At 35.7% G+C, this 17,449-nt stretch overlaps 1 protein-coding gene across 6 annotated transcripts in view; it reads right to left on the bottom strand.

Annotated features, from left to right (window-relative positions):
- The window catches only part of NDEL1 (nudE neurodevelopment protein 1 like 1), a 103,217-nt gene that overhangs the window by 45,319 nt on the left and 40,449 nt on the right, over positions 1-17,449 (bottom strand). For all 6 annotated transcript variants that reach the window (XM_020966437.2, XM_078155672.1, XM_020966436.2 and 3 more), the window contains one exon: positions 9,502-9,599. In XM_020966437.2, coding sequence (XP_020822096.1) covers positions 9,502-9,599 — 98 coding nt within the window. The remainder of the gene's footprint in view (positions 1-9,501; positions 9,600-17,449) is intronic.

Below are 17,449 nucleotides of genomic sequence, written 5' to 3'. Positions count from 1 at the left end.
TCAGAAGAGAATACATGAGGAAAAGGGAATGAAAAATATAATTTAGTCTACAATTAAAAAGTTAGAAACCAAATATTTCAAAAGAAAGCAAAAAACAAAAATCAAAGAATTTGGCAAGATATAAATTTTTTAAAACAATTCATTTAATAATTAAAGCAAATAGCTTTTTAAAAATTAGGTAAAGTGCTTTTCAAAAATAAAACTCATGTCTATTTTTGTTTTTATATTGCTTAAATTTTTTCATATATCCTTCCTCTTTCTCTCAGAGTCATTCTATTATTTTTTAAAGGAAAAAAGAGGAAGATTTTATTTTAATCTGCAAAAGCAATCAATACATCAAAAAATTCTGATAGCATATGCAATATTTCACACTTGTGGATCACCACCCATCTCCCTCCCTCAACTTCTGCAAAGTAGTGAAGGAGAGATACCTTCTCATATCTTTTCTTTAAGATGAAGTTCATTCTTTATAATTTTATAACATTCATTTTAATTGTTGTGTGGTTATTCTTTCCATTTATAACTTTATATTGTATTTTTATATTGCATATTTATATTATACTGTTTTCTTAGCTCTACATATTTCATTTTGCATTAGTTCATTTAAGTCTTTCCATGTTTCTCTCTGTTGTATTTGTCATCTTCTATGGCAGTAATATTTAATAGTAATATCCATCACATTGATAGACCACAATTTGTTTAGCCATTCCCCAATCAATGGGCACCTACTTTGTTTCCAGCTTTTCCCATCACAAAAAGTGCTTCTACAAATATTTTGGTGTATACAGGGCCTTTTTAATCAATGACTTCATTGGGGTATATGCCTAGCAGTGGAATCTCTGGGTCAAAGGATATAGACATTTTAGCTCCTTTAATTATATAATTCTAAATTGCTTTACAAAATGGTTGTGCTAACACCAACAACGCATTAATGTGCCTATATTTCCAAAACCCCTCCAACACTGACTATTAGTAGGTAAAAGCTTCTAATGTTTACTATTAGATTCAAACTGGTTACTAGAAAAGATCAACAGTTTTAAGGACATGAACATGTAGTTCTGCATAGAACAAATTCAAATTACCAATAATCATATGAAAAAATGTCCCAAATCACTAATAATTAGAAAAATATAATTTAAAGAAAATTTAAGGTTCTGCTCACATACATTAGCCTGGAAAAGTTGAAGAAAAAGAAAATGACAGATATTGGAGGGATCTGGGGAAATAGGCATATTAATGCACTGTGGGTAAAATGTAACTTGGTAGAAGCTGTTTCTCTTTGCAGTTCTCTTAATATCAGTTATCTGTGGCTATACCTATACAGTTATTTGTGGTTGCATTTCTTCTTTTGACAACTACTTATTGATATTCTTTAACCATTTTTCTGTTGCAGAAATGGCTCTTGTTCTTATATATTTGTATCAATCCTTTATATATCTTGATTATCAGATCTAATTAGAGAAATTTGCTGCAGAGATTTTTTCCAGTTGTTTACTTTCTAATTCTAACTACTAATTTTGCTTATGCAAATACTTTTTAGTTTTATGTAATTGAAACTGTACATTTTATCTTTTATGATCATCTATCCCTATAAATTTAGTCAAAAACACTTTTCTCTATCTGTAAAATGTCTCTCCCTCCTTTCTGTTCTGATTTGTTTGTTCATCATGTTTATGCATTCATTTTCATCCTTACATCATTAAGTAAACATTATAACATCAAGGAAAGGAAGAAGTCACTAGAAAAGAAAAACCAAACTGCAACAAGAACAAACCACACCTTTAGAAGAATGGACATGGTGCGAGAACCTCCAACGGCAATTACCATGACAGTTAATAATGTGTCTAAAAATAGAAAACATAATGAAGGGAAGAATTCAAAAAGAACACTAAAAATGAAAACATAGAAAAGACATTCAAAATTTCAGCGAAACAGTGTATAATTTGAGGATCAAAGTGGCTCAAATAATTAGGGAAAAAGCAATAATAAAACCACAGAACAAAAGTGAAAAAATGGCAGGATTAGAAGAGTATTCAGAACTCTGTAAACCGAAGCAATAGAGATGACAAGGCTTTGCAAGACAATCTGAGAATTAATAGTTTCCCCGAAAATGTGTGAATAAAGAATTTGAATGCTACATTCCTGGAAACTACACAAGATCCCAGCGCTTTTAACTTAAGATCAAGTGCCCTTTCTATTGTAACTTGCTGCCTTGTTAGGCAAGGTGGCTATGCCTTAGAGAGCATTATTAAAAATCAACCTCATGTCTGGCAGAGAAGCAGAAATGCATAGAAGAGGAGTGTCTCTACCCAACAATGAATCATGGTGCAGACTGTCCCTCAGAAAGAACAAGGACATTGAGGCCAGTAAGCTAGTGTTCTAAGTTGCTCTAGACACAATCATGTGTTTTTTAAATTTGGAAAGTGTGGGAGAGAAGATACTAGATTGCCTACCAAAATGAAGGTCAAAAGAGCCTGTGAAACCTGTACCAGCGCCATGCCAGGCAACTGAATTACTTCCATTTGAATTGTCTTAGGAAGGACATTGAGGCCCTTGCTTGAACTAAACCACCAAGCATTTAAACTATACTGCAGAGAGCACAACTCCAATGGGCTTGGTCATGCTGTTCAAAAGCCAAAAGTACATTTGCTTAAAAGACTATTTTACAGAGAATTCATTCAAGGTAAGCGCTTTACATGGTGGTCAGAAAAAGCAATACAAGGACACTTCTCAAGGTCTCTCTGAAGAACTTTGGAACTGATTGTGTTACTTGGGAGATGCTAGCAAAGGAATGCCAAGCATGGTGTGCCCACATCCCAAGAAACTGTGCTCTATGAACAAAAGCAGAATTACAGTAGCTTAAAAGAAATGTGAGATGTGCAAATTTAGAGACAGCTCCACCCCAAACATGCATACGAACTATTTGTGGCCAACCTGTGATAGAGTATTATGATCTTGTATTGGTCTAATCAGCCAGTCGAACACACTGTAACTTGACTACAACATAGTGATGTCATGTTGGTCCTCTTCAAAAACAAAGGACAACCATCATTTTTAAGTTTTGTGACCACTCTCCCCCAAAGACACAGCATACATTAGTGAAAAAATATGTCCCAGAGTTAGATGCAGAATAAGTTACAATGCAATTATTCCTACTTTTCCTTCTGTTTTAGCAAATGTGTCTCAGAGTTTTTTAAAAATCAAACATGCTGATAAAAAGGGGGAAATGCTGAATTTTGTGCTATATCTTTTAGAAGCTTTAACACAAATGAGTGCTGTATTTGACTAAATGTTTTCTCCTGTCTTTACTGATATAGTCATATACTTTTTATGAATTTTACTAATGATTTTCTGCAGTTTTCTTAATATTAAAGCATCTTTTGCACTCCTGACAGAAACTCAACTTAGTCAGAATGACCTGAGTTCAAATTTGGCCTCAGACACCTACTGGCTGTATGACTCTAGCCAAGTCCTTTAATCACTGACTCAGTCCTCTCAATTGTAAAATGAAGATAACAATAGCTCCTGCCTCCTGTAAGGGTTATTGGAAGAATCAAATAATATTTGTAAAGCACTTAGCATAAAAAGTGCTTGTGACAGTAGCATTAATAATTAATAGATAGAAGCATTAATAAATGCTTCCTTCCTTTCTTCTATTTGTTGTGAATTCACCTTTTTCATTTTTTGACAATTTGGTCTTCCTCTTTAAAAAAAAACTAAATTAGCTAATAGTTTACTCAATTTTGTTAGTCTTTTAAGCAAAATCAGCTGTTTTAATAACTCAATTTTCCACAAATTTTCACTTCCATTTATTTTGCCCTTCCTTTCCAAAATCTCATTTGTATTTGTTTGGAGATTAAGATTTTGTTGGTTTTCTACTTTTATTAATTACATGCTCAATGTATTTGTCTTCTCTACTTTATTCACATAAGTCCTCAGGGATAACAGGGTTTTGTTTTGTTTTTGTTATTTTTTTAAACAACATTGGAGGGGGAAAATGGTACACTCTTAGGCATAAAATGAACTATTATAACAAACAATAGAGAGAAAGAAGTGATGTTCGGTTCTTATTTTGCCTCTGTTTTCTAGTCCAAGGAGAATGATCTGTGGAGTGGAAGAAGCAGAACAAAAATATCAAATAGGAAGCTGAAACCAAAGATAGGTCGGGAGGCAGAGTGAGAGCACCTTGTTGTTCTCAAAAGGTTCAAATCACCCCATGCACCTTCCCCTGTCTGGTTCCAGGATTTCCTTCCTAATAAACAAAGCAACTCTGTTCCTCCCTCCTATCCTGCTTCTCTTAAATAAGTTATACCTTCCTAGAACCAAATTCCAAGTGTGCATCTGATTCCATGAAGTCTAAGTGATACTTAATGAGGTCAAATTTACCTCCTTGCATGAGAATCCCTAATCCCCTTACTTATTTTCTGTGCATTTTCTGTGTATGTTGGTATAGACATTTCAGGTCATAAGTTACTGATTCCTTTGTTGAATTCTTTTCCTATGAATTTCTAGCTGTCTATCACGTTTGATAACTATATAATAGGAAGCTTTATTCCTCCCCCTTCTTTTTCAGCTTAAAGCATTTTTTATTAAATTACAGGGCCTTATATTTCTATCTTTTAAACTATGGTTTAGAAATCTAAATTCTGTTTAATTTTGGTAATTCACATGGGAGTAAATGATACTACAGACACAAGAAACTGAACACTTCACAGACAAAGGTAGCGTTTTCATCACTAATATCAATAAAAGGGAAAATATCCAGAAGAAAAAGGCTGATCTAAAAAGAGATTAGATGGTTAAAACAACAATGGCTGTGAAAAGGGGTTCTGGGTCCTCAGGGACCAAACCATATTCACTCATGGCACCAGGCACATCTAAAAGATATCCTACATGTGGACACGTGGATCATGTATTCAGCTTTTTGTGAGGCCTAGTCTCTGAAGCTCTGATCCTTCTGGAATTCAGCAGAATGACCAATGATACCGCTGGTGAAACACTAGCGATTCACATACAACTATGTTAGGCATTGATATGTGATATTACCAAGTCAGATAAAAAAGAAGAGAGATCCAGACTAACATCAACAGGGTGTGACAGAGATAGTGAGTGAAGAGTCAAAGGATACCGACAATGAGCCAGATAGGAGAACCAAGAACCAATAGAAAACAATGTCACAAAAGCTAAAGGAGGTGAGAACACCAAGAAAAAGCAGGGATCAATAAATGCCCTAAACGACAGAAAGGTCAAGCAGAATGAGGGCTATGTAAAAGCCACTGGATTTTTAACAATTAAAATACTACTGATAACCTTGGAAAGAGTTTCATAAGTCCATTTGTACAGGTTTGAGAAGTGGATAGGTTTCCAGTTAAGATGGCAACGTGAAATGTTGTGGCCAGTCTTACATTGCCTAGTAAACACCACAGAAAAAATGTAAAAGCTTACCAAAAGAAACAATTATCAAGAAAACCAAAGAGAGATTACAGAAAGTTTTTCTATCCAGTACAGGAATGCCCAAGAAGATGAACAGAAGTGTATAGGTACTCTTAGCAAGAACAATCCATGAGGTAGAGAAGGAAAGCTAGCCTGACCTCTAACAAACAGAGCCTGAAGCCATCAGAACCTCTGCCCTTTCCTGTCAGAGTCATGGTGGGAGAGGAGCCAGCCTTTATTGCTTAGGGAGATGGGGTCAGGCACCACGGGGCTATCCAAGATGCCTAGAGTTAAGGCTCCTTTTAGAGCCACTGAAGAAGACAGTTCTCAGAATTCCTGTTAGCCACCTCCTGGCTCCCTAACCCTCACTTCCCTAACCACTCTGAGTGCTGTACAGCATGGTAGAGCCTGTCTCTAGCTGGAAACACAAGGACAAGGAGACTGGTTGAGGCTATTACCTGCATTGGGCCACCAGAGGAAAGAGGAGAAAGCCAGAGATTATAGAAATAGGTGGAGCCTAGCTCCATCCACTTCATCCAGAACTGTACTCAAAGCAGCTTCTAGACTACAGAAGGGACAGGTCCAAAGAGGATGGGTCCATTCCACCCAAGGAGTAGAGCCTGACCCTAGCACAAAATCCTAATCTAGGATAATACTGAAGACATGAGTCAACAGAAGAAAACTCCAAATACAACACAGAAATATTATGGGTTAAAAGAAGCCCAAGAGGCAAATCCAGAAAGACAAAGTCACTTATTAAGTACAAAAGTAAGCCTCACAGAAACAAATGGTTTGGACATAAAGACTTCAAGGGTAAATGAAGATTTTAAAAATGAACTGAGAGTACTTAAGAAAAACACTGGAAAGAGAAAAAACAACTCAGAATAGGTGGAAAATACTGCTCATGTAGTGGACTCCCAGAAAAATAAAACAGAGTTAATAGAAGCCAACACTTAAATCAGACAACAAGAAATATCCAAAGGAGGTCACAGGACTGAAATATTATTATTTTTAGTAGTAAATGAGTAAATTTATCTCAGTATTAGTAAATTTAACTTATTAATTAGTAAATTAGTATTAGTAATTATTATTATTTGTAAAATGTGTCTACTACCAAAAACTGACCTGAAAAAAAGGTTGAGGAGAGATCATTTAAAAACCAGTAGAATCTTTGAAAACCACCAACAAACAAAAAAAAATTATAACTTCCATAAAAGAAAACTTGTTCAAATCTATAATAATCAGAGGACTATATAAAAGTAGAAAGAATCAGCTTCTGAAAGAAATCTCAGCCTAAAATACCTAGGAATGTCTCAGCCAAAATCCAACACTTCTAGGACAAAAAAAAAGTACTACAAGCACACAAGAAGAAAAAGTCTGAGTACCAAGTAATGACAGTCAGGATCATATAAAGAGAGGAAATCTTGGAAATCAATATTCCAAAAGAAAAGGCTTAAGACAAAGAATAACTTCTCTTGCAAACAGCATAATTCTTTTTTTTATATTATAAAACACTTTTTTTAATTAATTTATTTTGATTTATCAACAATCACTTCCATGTGCTTTTGAGTTGAAAATTTTTCTCCCCCTTCCTCCCCACCACCCTCCCCAAGACTGTGCACAATCTGGTATAGGCTTTACATTTACATACCCATTAAACATATTTTCACATTAGTGAAGTTGTAAGTAAAAATTAAAACCAATACGAGGAACCATCAGAAAGATGAAACAAAACTCAACAGAAGGTAAAAATAAGTGATAGCGATTCGACTTCCATAGTTCTTTCTTTGGATGTGGACAGCCTTTTCCATCCCGAGGCCTCTGGAGATATCTTAGATCCTCGTAATGCTGAGAAGGGTTCAGTTTAACAATCATAGTCATTGCATAACGTGGCTGTTATTGTGTACAAAGTCCTCTTGGTTCTGCTCACTTCACTCAGCATCAGACCATATAAGTCTATCCAGGTTTTTCTGAAGTCAGCCTGTTCATCATTTCTTATAGCACAATAGTATTCCATTACATTCATATACCACAACTTGCTCAGCCATTCCCCAATTGATGGGCATCCTCTCAATTTCCAATTTTTTGCCACCACAAAAAGAGCTGCTATGAATATTTTTGTACATGTGGGTCCTTTTCCCATTTGTTTGATCTCTTTGGGATATAGCCCTAGAAGTTCTATTGCTGGATCAAAGGGTATGCACATTTTTGTAGCCCTTTGGGCATAGTTCCAAACAGCATAATTCTACAGGGAAAAATAAAAGACTAATGATAAAAAGACCAGAGCTTGTCCTTGAAACAGAAACAAAGAAGTCAAGGGAAGCCAAGGAGGCAAAGAACTAGAAACAAAATAAGGGGCCATTAAATGGAAAATGGCTGAACAAATCAGGGCACGTAAATGTAATCAAACATTATTGTGCCATAAGAATGACAATAAGAACAGATTCAGAAAAATCCAGGAAGACCACCCTATTTTACAGTTGAGGAAACTAAGGCAAACAAAGGTTAAATGACTTGCCCAGGGTCATACAGATAGTACTAATCTGAGACTGTACTTGAACTCAGGTCTTCCATATTCTAAGCCCAGCACTCTATCTATTACACCACCTAAATAACAGACTACAGGTGCAGACTGAGACATACATTTTCAGATTACTGCCAATGTGTGCATCCTGTTCTGTGTGACTATACTTATTTGTTACAAGAGAAAACTTTTGTTCCGTTTTGGTCAGGGAAGTCATTGGGGATAGTGACGATAGCTTAAAAAAATTAAGAAAAGATCATTAATGAATCATTTAAAAAAACAGATGAAAGCAGAAGAAAATTCAAAAGGGCTGACATGGTTCTATAACTTCTCCCAGCAATGTTTAGCACTGAAGAAGCAAAAGGATAAAGTAGATGAAAGTAGACTGAGGACTGGCAGGACCAGAACAGTAACACAAGGGTGCAAAAGATTCAAAGGTAGAGAACAACTGGTCAACTCGACGAGCACTAAACAGATTTACTGGATGAGGTCTATTAGTGTACTGCAGACATAAACCCAGAATGGATACAAACCCAGCTCTCAGTGAATATGCAGGCATGAGTAAGAAAGAACCCATATACAAAAGCAAAAAAATCCCCCAACATTCACAGCAGCACTATCTATAGTAATAAATATTTGGAAACAAACCAGTGTGTCCAAAAAGTAGAGAATGGCTCAATAAAATGTGGTAGATGAATGCAATGGAATATTTTTGGTACTGTAAGGAGTGATAAATATGAAGAGATCAGAGAAATTCGAGAAGATTTGTATGAAGTAAAGCAGAGCTAAAACAAATGCAAAGACGATAACCATGTAAATAAAGACAATATTAAAAGGCAACAAAATTCACATCAATTACAATGGATATTGTTGGAACCAAACTGTTCAAATTAAAGCACATATCATCCCTGTCTGTTAACAAATCTGTAAGCTACAAAAGTGGAAAATGGCAGTCAATTAGGAGATTTTACTCAATCCTTCGGAAAAGAGTAGCTTGTATGATGGTCTGTTTGAGTAATTAAGATGTATCTGCTGTTTCAAAACAAAATATATCAAAAATACGTCAATAACAAAAGAAAAAAGAAAACACAGCCATGTCCATTACTCAATATTCACTCAACAAACAAGAAATGACAAGAAAACACAAAAATTGTAGGGGAACTACAATTAGTGCTTTTTCAACCAAGTTTAATATTTTCATTATTACTATTATTCACAGAATTACAGATTTATTTTATAGATGAGTAAACAGAGCCCAGATTAAGGGACTTGTCCAAGGTCACACAAACAATAAATAACAGTCCAAGGTCACACAAACAATAAATAACAAAGTCAGAATAATATAAGCACCCAACAAATAATACAAGCCTCAGCTAAAAATAGACTATTTTATTATGTAATATAGACCAAAATCCCCCGTCCCTCCTAACTCCAGAAATTTAACTTTAGAATTAATATACTATTTTAACATAACAGTAAAAAACAGGGCTTAGGCAAATATTCTAACTGTTATACTACTTCCCACTGCTCTTTTCAACATTTACCTTTGTTTGTATTTCAAGGAAAGTTCCTTCCAATAAGCAGTTTCCTCCTTTAAACTTGAAAAGTCTGGTATTTCCTCACCATCCATGGTCAAAACAGTCTGTAAAAACAATAACATATGAAAAAGTTTTAAGAATTGGACATGATAAATAGGAACCATGTAAACAAATATTTTTTTTAATAAATTCTAGAACAGTAAAACATGCTCTAGGGAAAACTGAATATCAAAGATTCTAGGCAACTGGAATTGTTACTTCTTTAGGTAGAGTCATCTATTTTTATCCTTGCTTCCCTCTGCCTAGTGCTATTCAGAGACTGACAAGATCAAAAGTAATTATAAAACAAGGCACAGAAAGTCCTTTTAGTTGTAGTTAACAGGTTGTAGAGAGCACTCTACTGTGATAGGAACAAGAACCCCTGAAAATATTGCTTTTTGGGTCAAAGGTAACAACAAAAGAATATCATGGTAGCTCCTGCTAGAATAGCAAACAGTTAACTCCTCTGAAACCACCTGCCACCCAAGGAGCACCTCAGGGACAGCTACACATAACTGTAGTAAATAATAGCCCATTGTTTCTCTGGGTTTTACTTCTAGATTTGCAGTAAAATGTACGTCTGTGCTTCACAATGTGCTCTGCCACACAGCCTTCTCTTTACTTTAGTAAACCTTGTTTTAACCAAGCTCTCTCTTTTCTTTTCTTTTTTGGACTTGTGATTTCATTGGTTTTGGGAACTCAACATTAGTGCATTCCCTCTACCAATGTAGACCAGCAACATTTCTGTAACATACAATCTTAGAGGGGTGACTGGGTCATTGATGTTAAGTAACTTGTGCCCAAGGTCACACAACAAGTATGTATCAAAGGCAGGACTTGAACAAAGGTTTTCTTTACCCCAATGGAAGATCTGACAGGTAGACAGAAGGAAAAAATTTTAGTCATTGACTTGACTGAGCCTAACCTGGGACTCAAACCACTTTTTGGAATTCCCAATCAAGTCAATCAAACTTGGAGGCAAATACTTAGGGTAAATACACAAATTAACCTACAACAGGCAAGTCAGTTATTAAGGCCAACTCAGAAAATGAAAAGTCTCAAATTAAGCTACAGCTTAGATAACAAATGCACATTGAAGAGGTCTAAGAGAGGTTACCAATTCAAAAATTAAAATTAAATTGAACTTTACTAAAATACACTCAATTTAACTTTGTTTTGTTATCCTTTCTAGAAACTGAACAACTAAATTTCTGGGAAACATCAATAATAAGAGCTGAAGCAGATAGTCTTTTAAACATCCTCTGATCTCTTATGAGGCCTATTAGATATTAAAGGTGTTATCAAAATGGTTACATAGTAAATGTCATAAATGGAATTCAAACTCAGGTCTTCATGGCACTCCCAGATTTCTTTTCATTATGCCTCTACAAATCAACTGCCTGATTGTCTAGCATTAAACATAAACATAGTCTCATCTTTCATCTACATGAAAATCATGGAACTAGGAACATTATGAAATAATCAATAAACAAAGGCAGTTTCTCACAAATGTTTTGACCAATTTTTTACTGCTGCAATAACTAAAACATGAAATGTTAAAGGCCTGAATCAGAGTAGTACACTGTTAAAAGAGAAGAAGTATGTACAAGAGAGATTTAGCTGCATGGATATAAGTGATGAAAGAGAAAGAAGTAAACGAGTATTCAAGATTTCAAACTTGGAGGACAAGAGAATAGCACCACTACCAATATAAGCACAGGGAAGCTGGGAGGGGATACTATTTGGAGGGGAAGATAACCTCTGGTGTGTCCTTTGAGTAGATACCAAAACATATGAAGTAAAATTGTCTAAGAGGCAGTTCGAGACATGGGTCTGGGGCTTAAGTAAGAGGTAAGAACTGGATAAACAGATTTAGAAACAATTTTCATAAAGATGAAGTCCCTATAAAACCATCAGAATGGATGACATCTTTGATCAATCAACAAGTAGCTAGTTATTAAGTATCTACTACATGGCCGGCACTGTGATAGACATAAAAGCAAAAAAGAAACAGACTTTGCTTGCTTCTATTCTATCAAGGAGAAAATGTGTGCATTAGATGTATGCAAAATAGATAGAAGATAATGAGAAGAACATTAGCAGCTAGGGGTATGAAGAAAGGCTTAATGTAGGTGTCAGTTAAGGTTAATTTTGAAGGAAACCAAGTATATTTTAAGAGGCTATCATGGGGCCAGCTAGGTGGCGCAGTGGATAGAGCACCGGCCCTGAAGTCAGGAGGACCTAAGTTCAAATCCGGCCTCAGACCAAATGTTTGACACTTACTAGCTGTGTGACCCTGGGCAAGTCACTTAACCCCATTGCCTTAAAAAAAAAAAGCAGCTATCATGAGGAGACAGTGCCACATGACATGGGAGATAGCCAGTACAAAAGGACAGATGGGAAATTGAGTGATATGTATGAGAAAGATGTGTATGAAAAAAAGATCCTTTTTAAAAAGGTCAGAATGACCTCAATACAAAATATATGAAATGGAATAATATGTAATAAGGTTCAAAATATATGTTAGAGTCAGGTTGCAAAGGGGTTTAAGTGTCAAATAGAAGAATTTAAATTTTATTTCAGGAGCTGTGTGGAAAATGGTGTAGAGTGCAGATAGATGAGGCAGGGGAGACCAATAAGAAGGCTACAGAAAAAGTCCAGGCAAGAGGTGATGACAAGGTCTTCTAGAAGGGTGGTTAAAAAGAAAAAGATGAACACCAAAGTTGTTGCAGAGGTAGAAGAAACAACAAGGTTTGGCAACTAACTAGCTACACAGGGTGAGTGAGAAAGGGGTCAATGATAATGCCAAGTTTGGAAACCTGGGTGATTAGAAAGATGGTAGTGCTCTCAACAGAAATCGGCAAATTCAGAAGAGTTAGGACTGAAAGAGTTAGGGAGAGAAAACTGAATTGTTTTTGGCCGTATTAAGTTTGAGATGACTACAGGACATCCAGAAAAACGAAGGCTACATTATCAGAAATAAGGAAGTTTGGAAGAGGAGTGGGTTTAGGGGCAAAGATAGAGTTCAGTTTGGGATAGATGTCTGCATTCAGTGTGCTATGTACAATATGCAACTGGTGACATTGGACTGAAGCTCAGAGAGAGCGGAACTGGATACATGGATCTGTGAGTCATCTGTATAGTGATAATAATTAAACCCACAGAAGAGGATGAGGTCAGCAAGAGAATATAGAGAGAAAAGAGAAGAGCCTTGGAGAACATCCACAGTTTGAGGGCATGACATGGATGATGAACCAGTCAAGGAGATAAAGAAGAAGTGATTTGACAGGAGAGAACAGTATCACAAAAACCAAAGAGAGCATACCCAGGCAGAGAGAATAATCAACAGTGTCAAATGCAGTGGACATGTAGAGAAGGATGAGGACTGAGAAGAGATGATTATATCCGACAATTAAAATATCTGGTAACTTTGAAGAGAAAGGTTTCAGTTCAGAGATGAGTTGGAAGCCAGACTGCAAAGAACTGAAAAGTGAGAAGGGAGGACAAGTAAGGGTACAGCTTTTTCTAGCAATCTAACTGAGAAAAACCTCTAACGTCTCTTTTCAGCTCTAATTCTACGATTTTATGGACCCCTACAAGGAAGAACTCAAGATTCAATTTTCCTAGACACATTAAACTTGTACATGATAATGAAAAAATACCACAAGCTACAAGCAGACAGATAATACACTAAGTTACAACAATCAAGATTACAGTGGACTTCCCAAAGAAGGTAAGTTATAATTGAAGAAACCAGAATATAATGTATAGGAAATTATGCAGCTTTGGTCATGAACTTCAATTTAGTTAATCAGCAAAACTAAGTATGCTGGAAGAACACAGAGAGAGCACATTCTCAAGAACCATTTAGACTCTGAAAAATTTAAAGGCCCTATATACTTCGATAAAGTCTCTGAACAACAGTCTAGCCTCCAACTCTAAAGGGTATTTAAAACAATTCATGGTAGTCTAAATAATCCAGAAAGAAATTTAGAATTATGCTAAGAAAGTGACTAAAATACCAATACCATTTTGGTAGGCATATACCCAAGGAAATTAAAGACAAAAAGAAAGGTCCCATTTATACCAAAATTTTCATAACAGTATGTTTTGTAGTGAAAAAGAACTGGAAGCAAACTGGATGCTCACTGAATGGGGACCAGCTAAACAACTGGCACACAAATACAACAAAGCATTACTGCACCATAAGAATGAATATGAAAAATTCAGAGAACCACAGGAAAACACAGGAATTAGTGCAAATTGATATAAGTAGAACTAGGAAAATAATACATATATACAATGGAAATGAAAGAACAATAGCAACAGCAACAATCAAAAAACTATCTGGGCACAGCTAGGCGACACAATGGATAGAGTAACAGCCCTGGAGTCAGAAGGATCTGTTCAAATCTGGCCTCAGACACTAACTGTGTGACCTTAGGCAAATCACTTAACTCCAACTGCCTCCAAAAATAAAAAAGACTAATTATAAAGACCTGACTATACATAACTGTCATAATTGTTATGTTTTGTTCTTCTTGTCTTTTCAATAAGTAGGGGGAAAGGAGAGAATTTTGAACTAAAAATAAAATTGAATTTAAAAATTATTATTATTATAGTGATCAAATGTGGCCTCAAAAAAGATATGAAAAAAATTATTTCTCCCTCTTCTTTGGGGGCGGAGATTGGTATAGGTGTGTAAACTATCAGTCTGTGTTGATGGTTACTTTTGCTGAACTGCTCTGCTTTTTTTTTTGTCATGAGATGACTCTAGGTAGGTGGGGAGGGGAGGAAGAAATTTGTAAATGAAGGTGATAAAAAACAAAAGATATTATTAATAAGTGTTTTTAAAATCTTGTTTAGGCACAAAAAATCACATTTCTTAAATCAAAATAAAACGTTTAACAAAATGTGAGAACTCTCAGAAAATTGTGGGCAAATCACTTAACTTGTTTGTCTCACCCTCCTCATCCGTAAAATAGGGACAATAATAGCACCTACCTCCCAAAGTTGTTGTGAGGATAAAATATTCGTGAAGAGCTTTGCACAGCTTAAAAGCTATATAAATACCTAGATATTATCAATTATTAAATATTCACTTTACCTGAGTACTACCTAAAATCTATAATCCTATATCCTTTCTTTCACAACCTAACTCCTAGAAAAAGCCATCTTTATTGCCTCAACTTTGTCACCTTCCACTCCTTCAACCCTTGCCATGAGGCTTCTGTCTCCACTGACAGGACTGTTTTCAAAACCACCAATGATCTCTTTACTTCTTATTTCGAGGTCACTTTCTCAGTCCTCATCGTTCTTAACTCCTATTTATAATCTGATAGTGCTGATCACTCTTTCTTCCTATATACTTTCTCCTCCCTCACTTTTCGATCACAATTTTGTCATATCTATGGCGTTTTCTTCATACCCATTTGACAGAGCCAATTGAACCTACTCAAGTCTCCTTGGCAGTACATCAGCCATATTCTACCCCCTACCTATGAGTGTTTCCTAGTGCTCTTTTCCCAGCCCTCTCCTCTCTATTCTCTCTCCTGGTGATCTCATCAGCTCCCAAGGATTCAACTATCAGCTCTATACAATGTCCCAAATCTAAATATCAGATTCTATTCTTGCCTGAGCTCCAGACTTTACAATCAATTAATAAGTATTTATTTAAGTGCCTACCATAGGCTAGACATTATATTAGGCACTATATGTACAAATACAAAGAATGAAACAATTCCTACTCTTACATGTACCTGGATCGTGGTCATCTCAAGCTAAACAGGTACAAAACAAAATTCATTATCTTTCCCCCTGAACCCACTCCTTTTCATAACTTCCATATCTCTGTTGAGAGCACCATTCTTCCAAACACCTGGGTTTGCAACCTGGAAGCTTTTCCTGACTCTTCAGACTCTCACCCTACACCTCCTTGCTCCCATGTCCATTCAGTGGGCAAGACTCATTTATTTCATCTAATACATTTTTCACATCTGTCAACTTTTCTCTATTAACTCAATAACAACTCTACAGGCTTTCATCTTCTCTCACCTGAACTACTACGATAGCTTCCTAATTCATCTCCTACATCTAATCTCTCCCCTCTATAATCCATTCTCCACCCAACTCCAAACTGACATTGAAAGCATGGATATGACCATCTAATTTCTCTGATCTAGAAGCTTCTGTGGCTTCTCATTGCTCTTAGGCTAAAACCAAACTCTTCTGTTTGCCATTTGAACCCTTCATAAACTGGCTCCAGCCTATCCTTCCAGCCTAATTACATATTACTCCCCCTTAGGCACTCCATGCTCTGATCAAAGTCACTGGTGTTCCTCCATAGAAAACATTCCATCTTCGGCCTCCATAACTCTGCATAAGCTATTCCTCAAATCTGGAATGTTCTTCCTCTACAAATCTATCTTCAGAACCCCTAGCAAGGCTCAGCTCAAGAGTCAACTCCTTTAAGAGTCCTTTCCTGATTCCCCCAATTTGTTATCCCTCAAATCAAGGTGTATTTGTTTTTTATATATCCTTTAAGCACCCATGTGAGAACCTGGCATATCCTGTTATTAGAATGTAAGCTCCAAAGGGCAAGAATTATCTCTATTTTTTTATCTGTATTCCCAATACCCAGCATATCAAATAGCATTAATAGATACTTGAAGATTAATAAGGCAGAAGAATTTTATTTAGTGTGGATTTAAGTTTAGTTTAAAAACAGAAACCAGAATAAAAAATGTGTTAGAAAATTTGTTCACATTCTAATAAAATGAATAATTTTTTTAAAAAAGTAATGGGGGCTTTTTGAAGAAAATAATAACACAATGTAAATGGGATAAAAGCTACATTAAAATAAAAGGAGCAATATAACGAATTTTAAAAGAGATTTCAGCAATACATTATTTATTGGAAATATATTTAACCCAGAAAGACTGAAACTGAAAGGATCTTCTGAAATTTATCATGCCACCACCAATTTACAAAAATGAGACAAATCAAATTCAAACCAAAACACATTAAAATAAAACAAAGATGTTAAAGGGAACTATTCAAAATGAAAGTATATAAAAATGAAATATATGGAATAAAGCCAAGCTACCAGTAGCTATATGAAAATAAAAATGCTTCAAATCACTAATAATGAGAGAAATGTAAACTGAAGCAGCTTTGAGATTCTACCACATACCCACTGAATTGGCAAAGCCAATAAAAAAGGAAAATAACAAATGCTAGAGAGGCTATAGAAAAACAGGTACATTAATGTACTGTTAGTAAGCTATAAATGATCATAGTCAACTATGTACAGACAAGATATATACAGGATTAACTGGATGAAGAAAGACCTTGCAGAATATGGGATTTTAGCTGGGACCTAAAGGAAACTAAAGAAACCAGGAGGCAAAGATGAGGAGGTATTAGTTCTAATTCTTACTTACAACATCACTAATGTAAAAAAATGTTTAATGGGAATGTATATATATATAGACTGTATCAGATTGTGTGCCGTCTTGGGGAGGGAGGTGGAGAGAGAAGGGAGAAAAATTTAAAACTCAAAAGCTTATGGAAGTGATTGTTGATAATTCAAAATAAATTAAATTTAAAAATTATTTTAAAAAAAAGAGGAGAGAGAGAGTTGGGCAAGGGGGCCAGCCAGTGAAAATGCATGGAGTAGCTCAGTGTGCTTGCATATGCCTATAATCCCAGCTAACAAGAAGGCTAAGACTGGTAGATCTCTTAAGCTTAGGAATTCTGCACTGAAGTGAGCTAAGCCAATAGAGTAGTGCACACTAAGTCTGGCACTAATGGTGAGCCCTATGAGCAGGGAGTGGGGGGGGTCAGGGGATAATTGGTCCAGGTCATAATACAGAGCAAATAAAACTAATCAGAGTAGGATTAGACCTGTGAGTAA

This window comes from Phascolarctos cinereus, unplaced genomic scaffold, assembly GCF_003287225.1.
Source record: "Phascolarctos cinereus isolate Bilbo 61053 unplaced genomic scaffold, phaCin_HiC Scaffold_5;HRSCAF=322, whole genome shotgun sequence".
NCBI classification, from domain to species: Eukaryota; Metazoa; Chordata; class Mammalia; order Diprotodontia; family Phascolarctidae; genus Phascolarctos; species Phascolarctos cinereus.
Note: the sequence above shows the minus strand (reverse complement) of the source record. Positions and strands in the feature narration are given on the sequence as shown.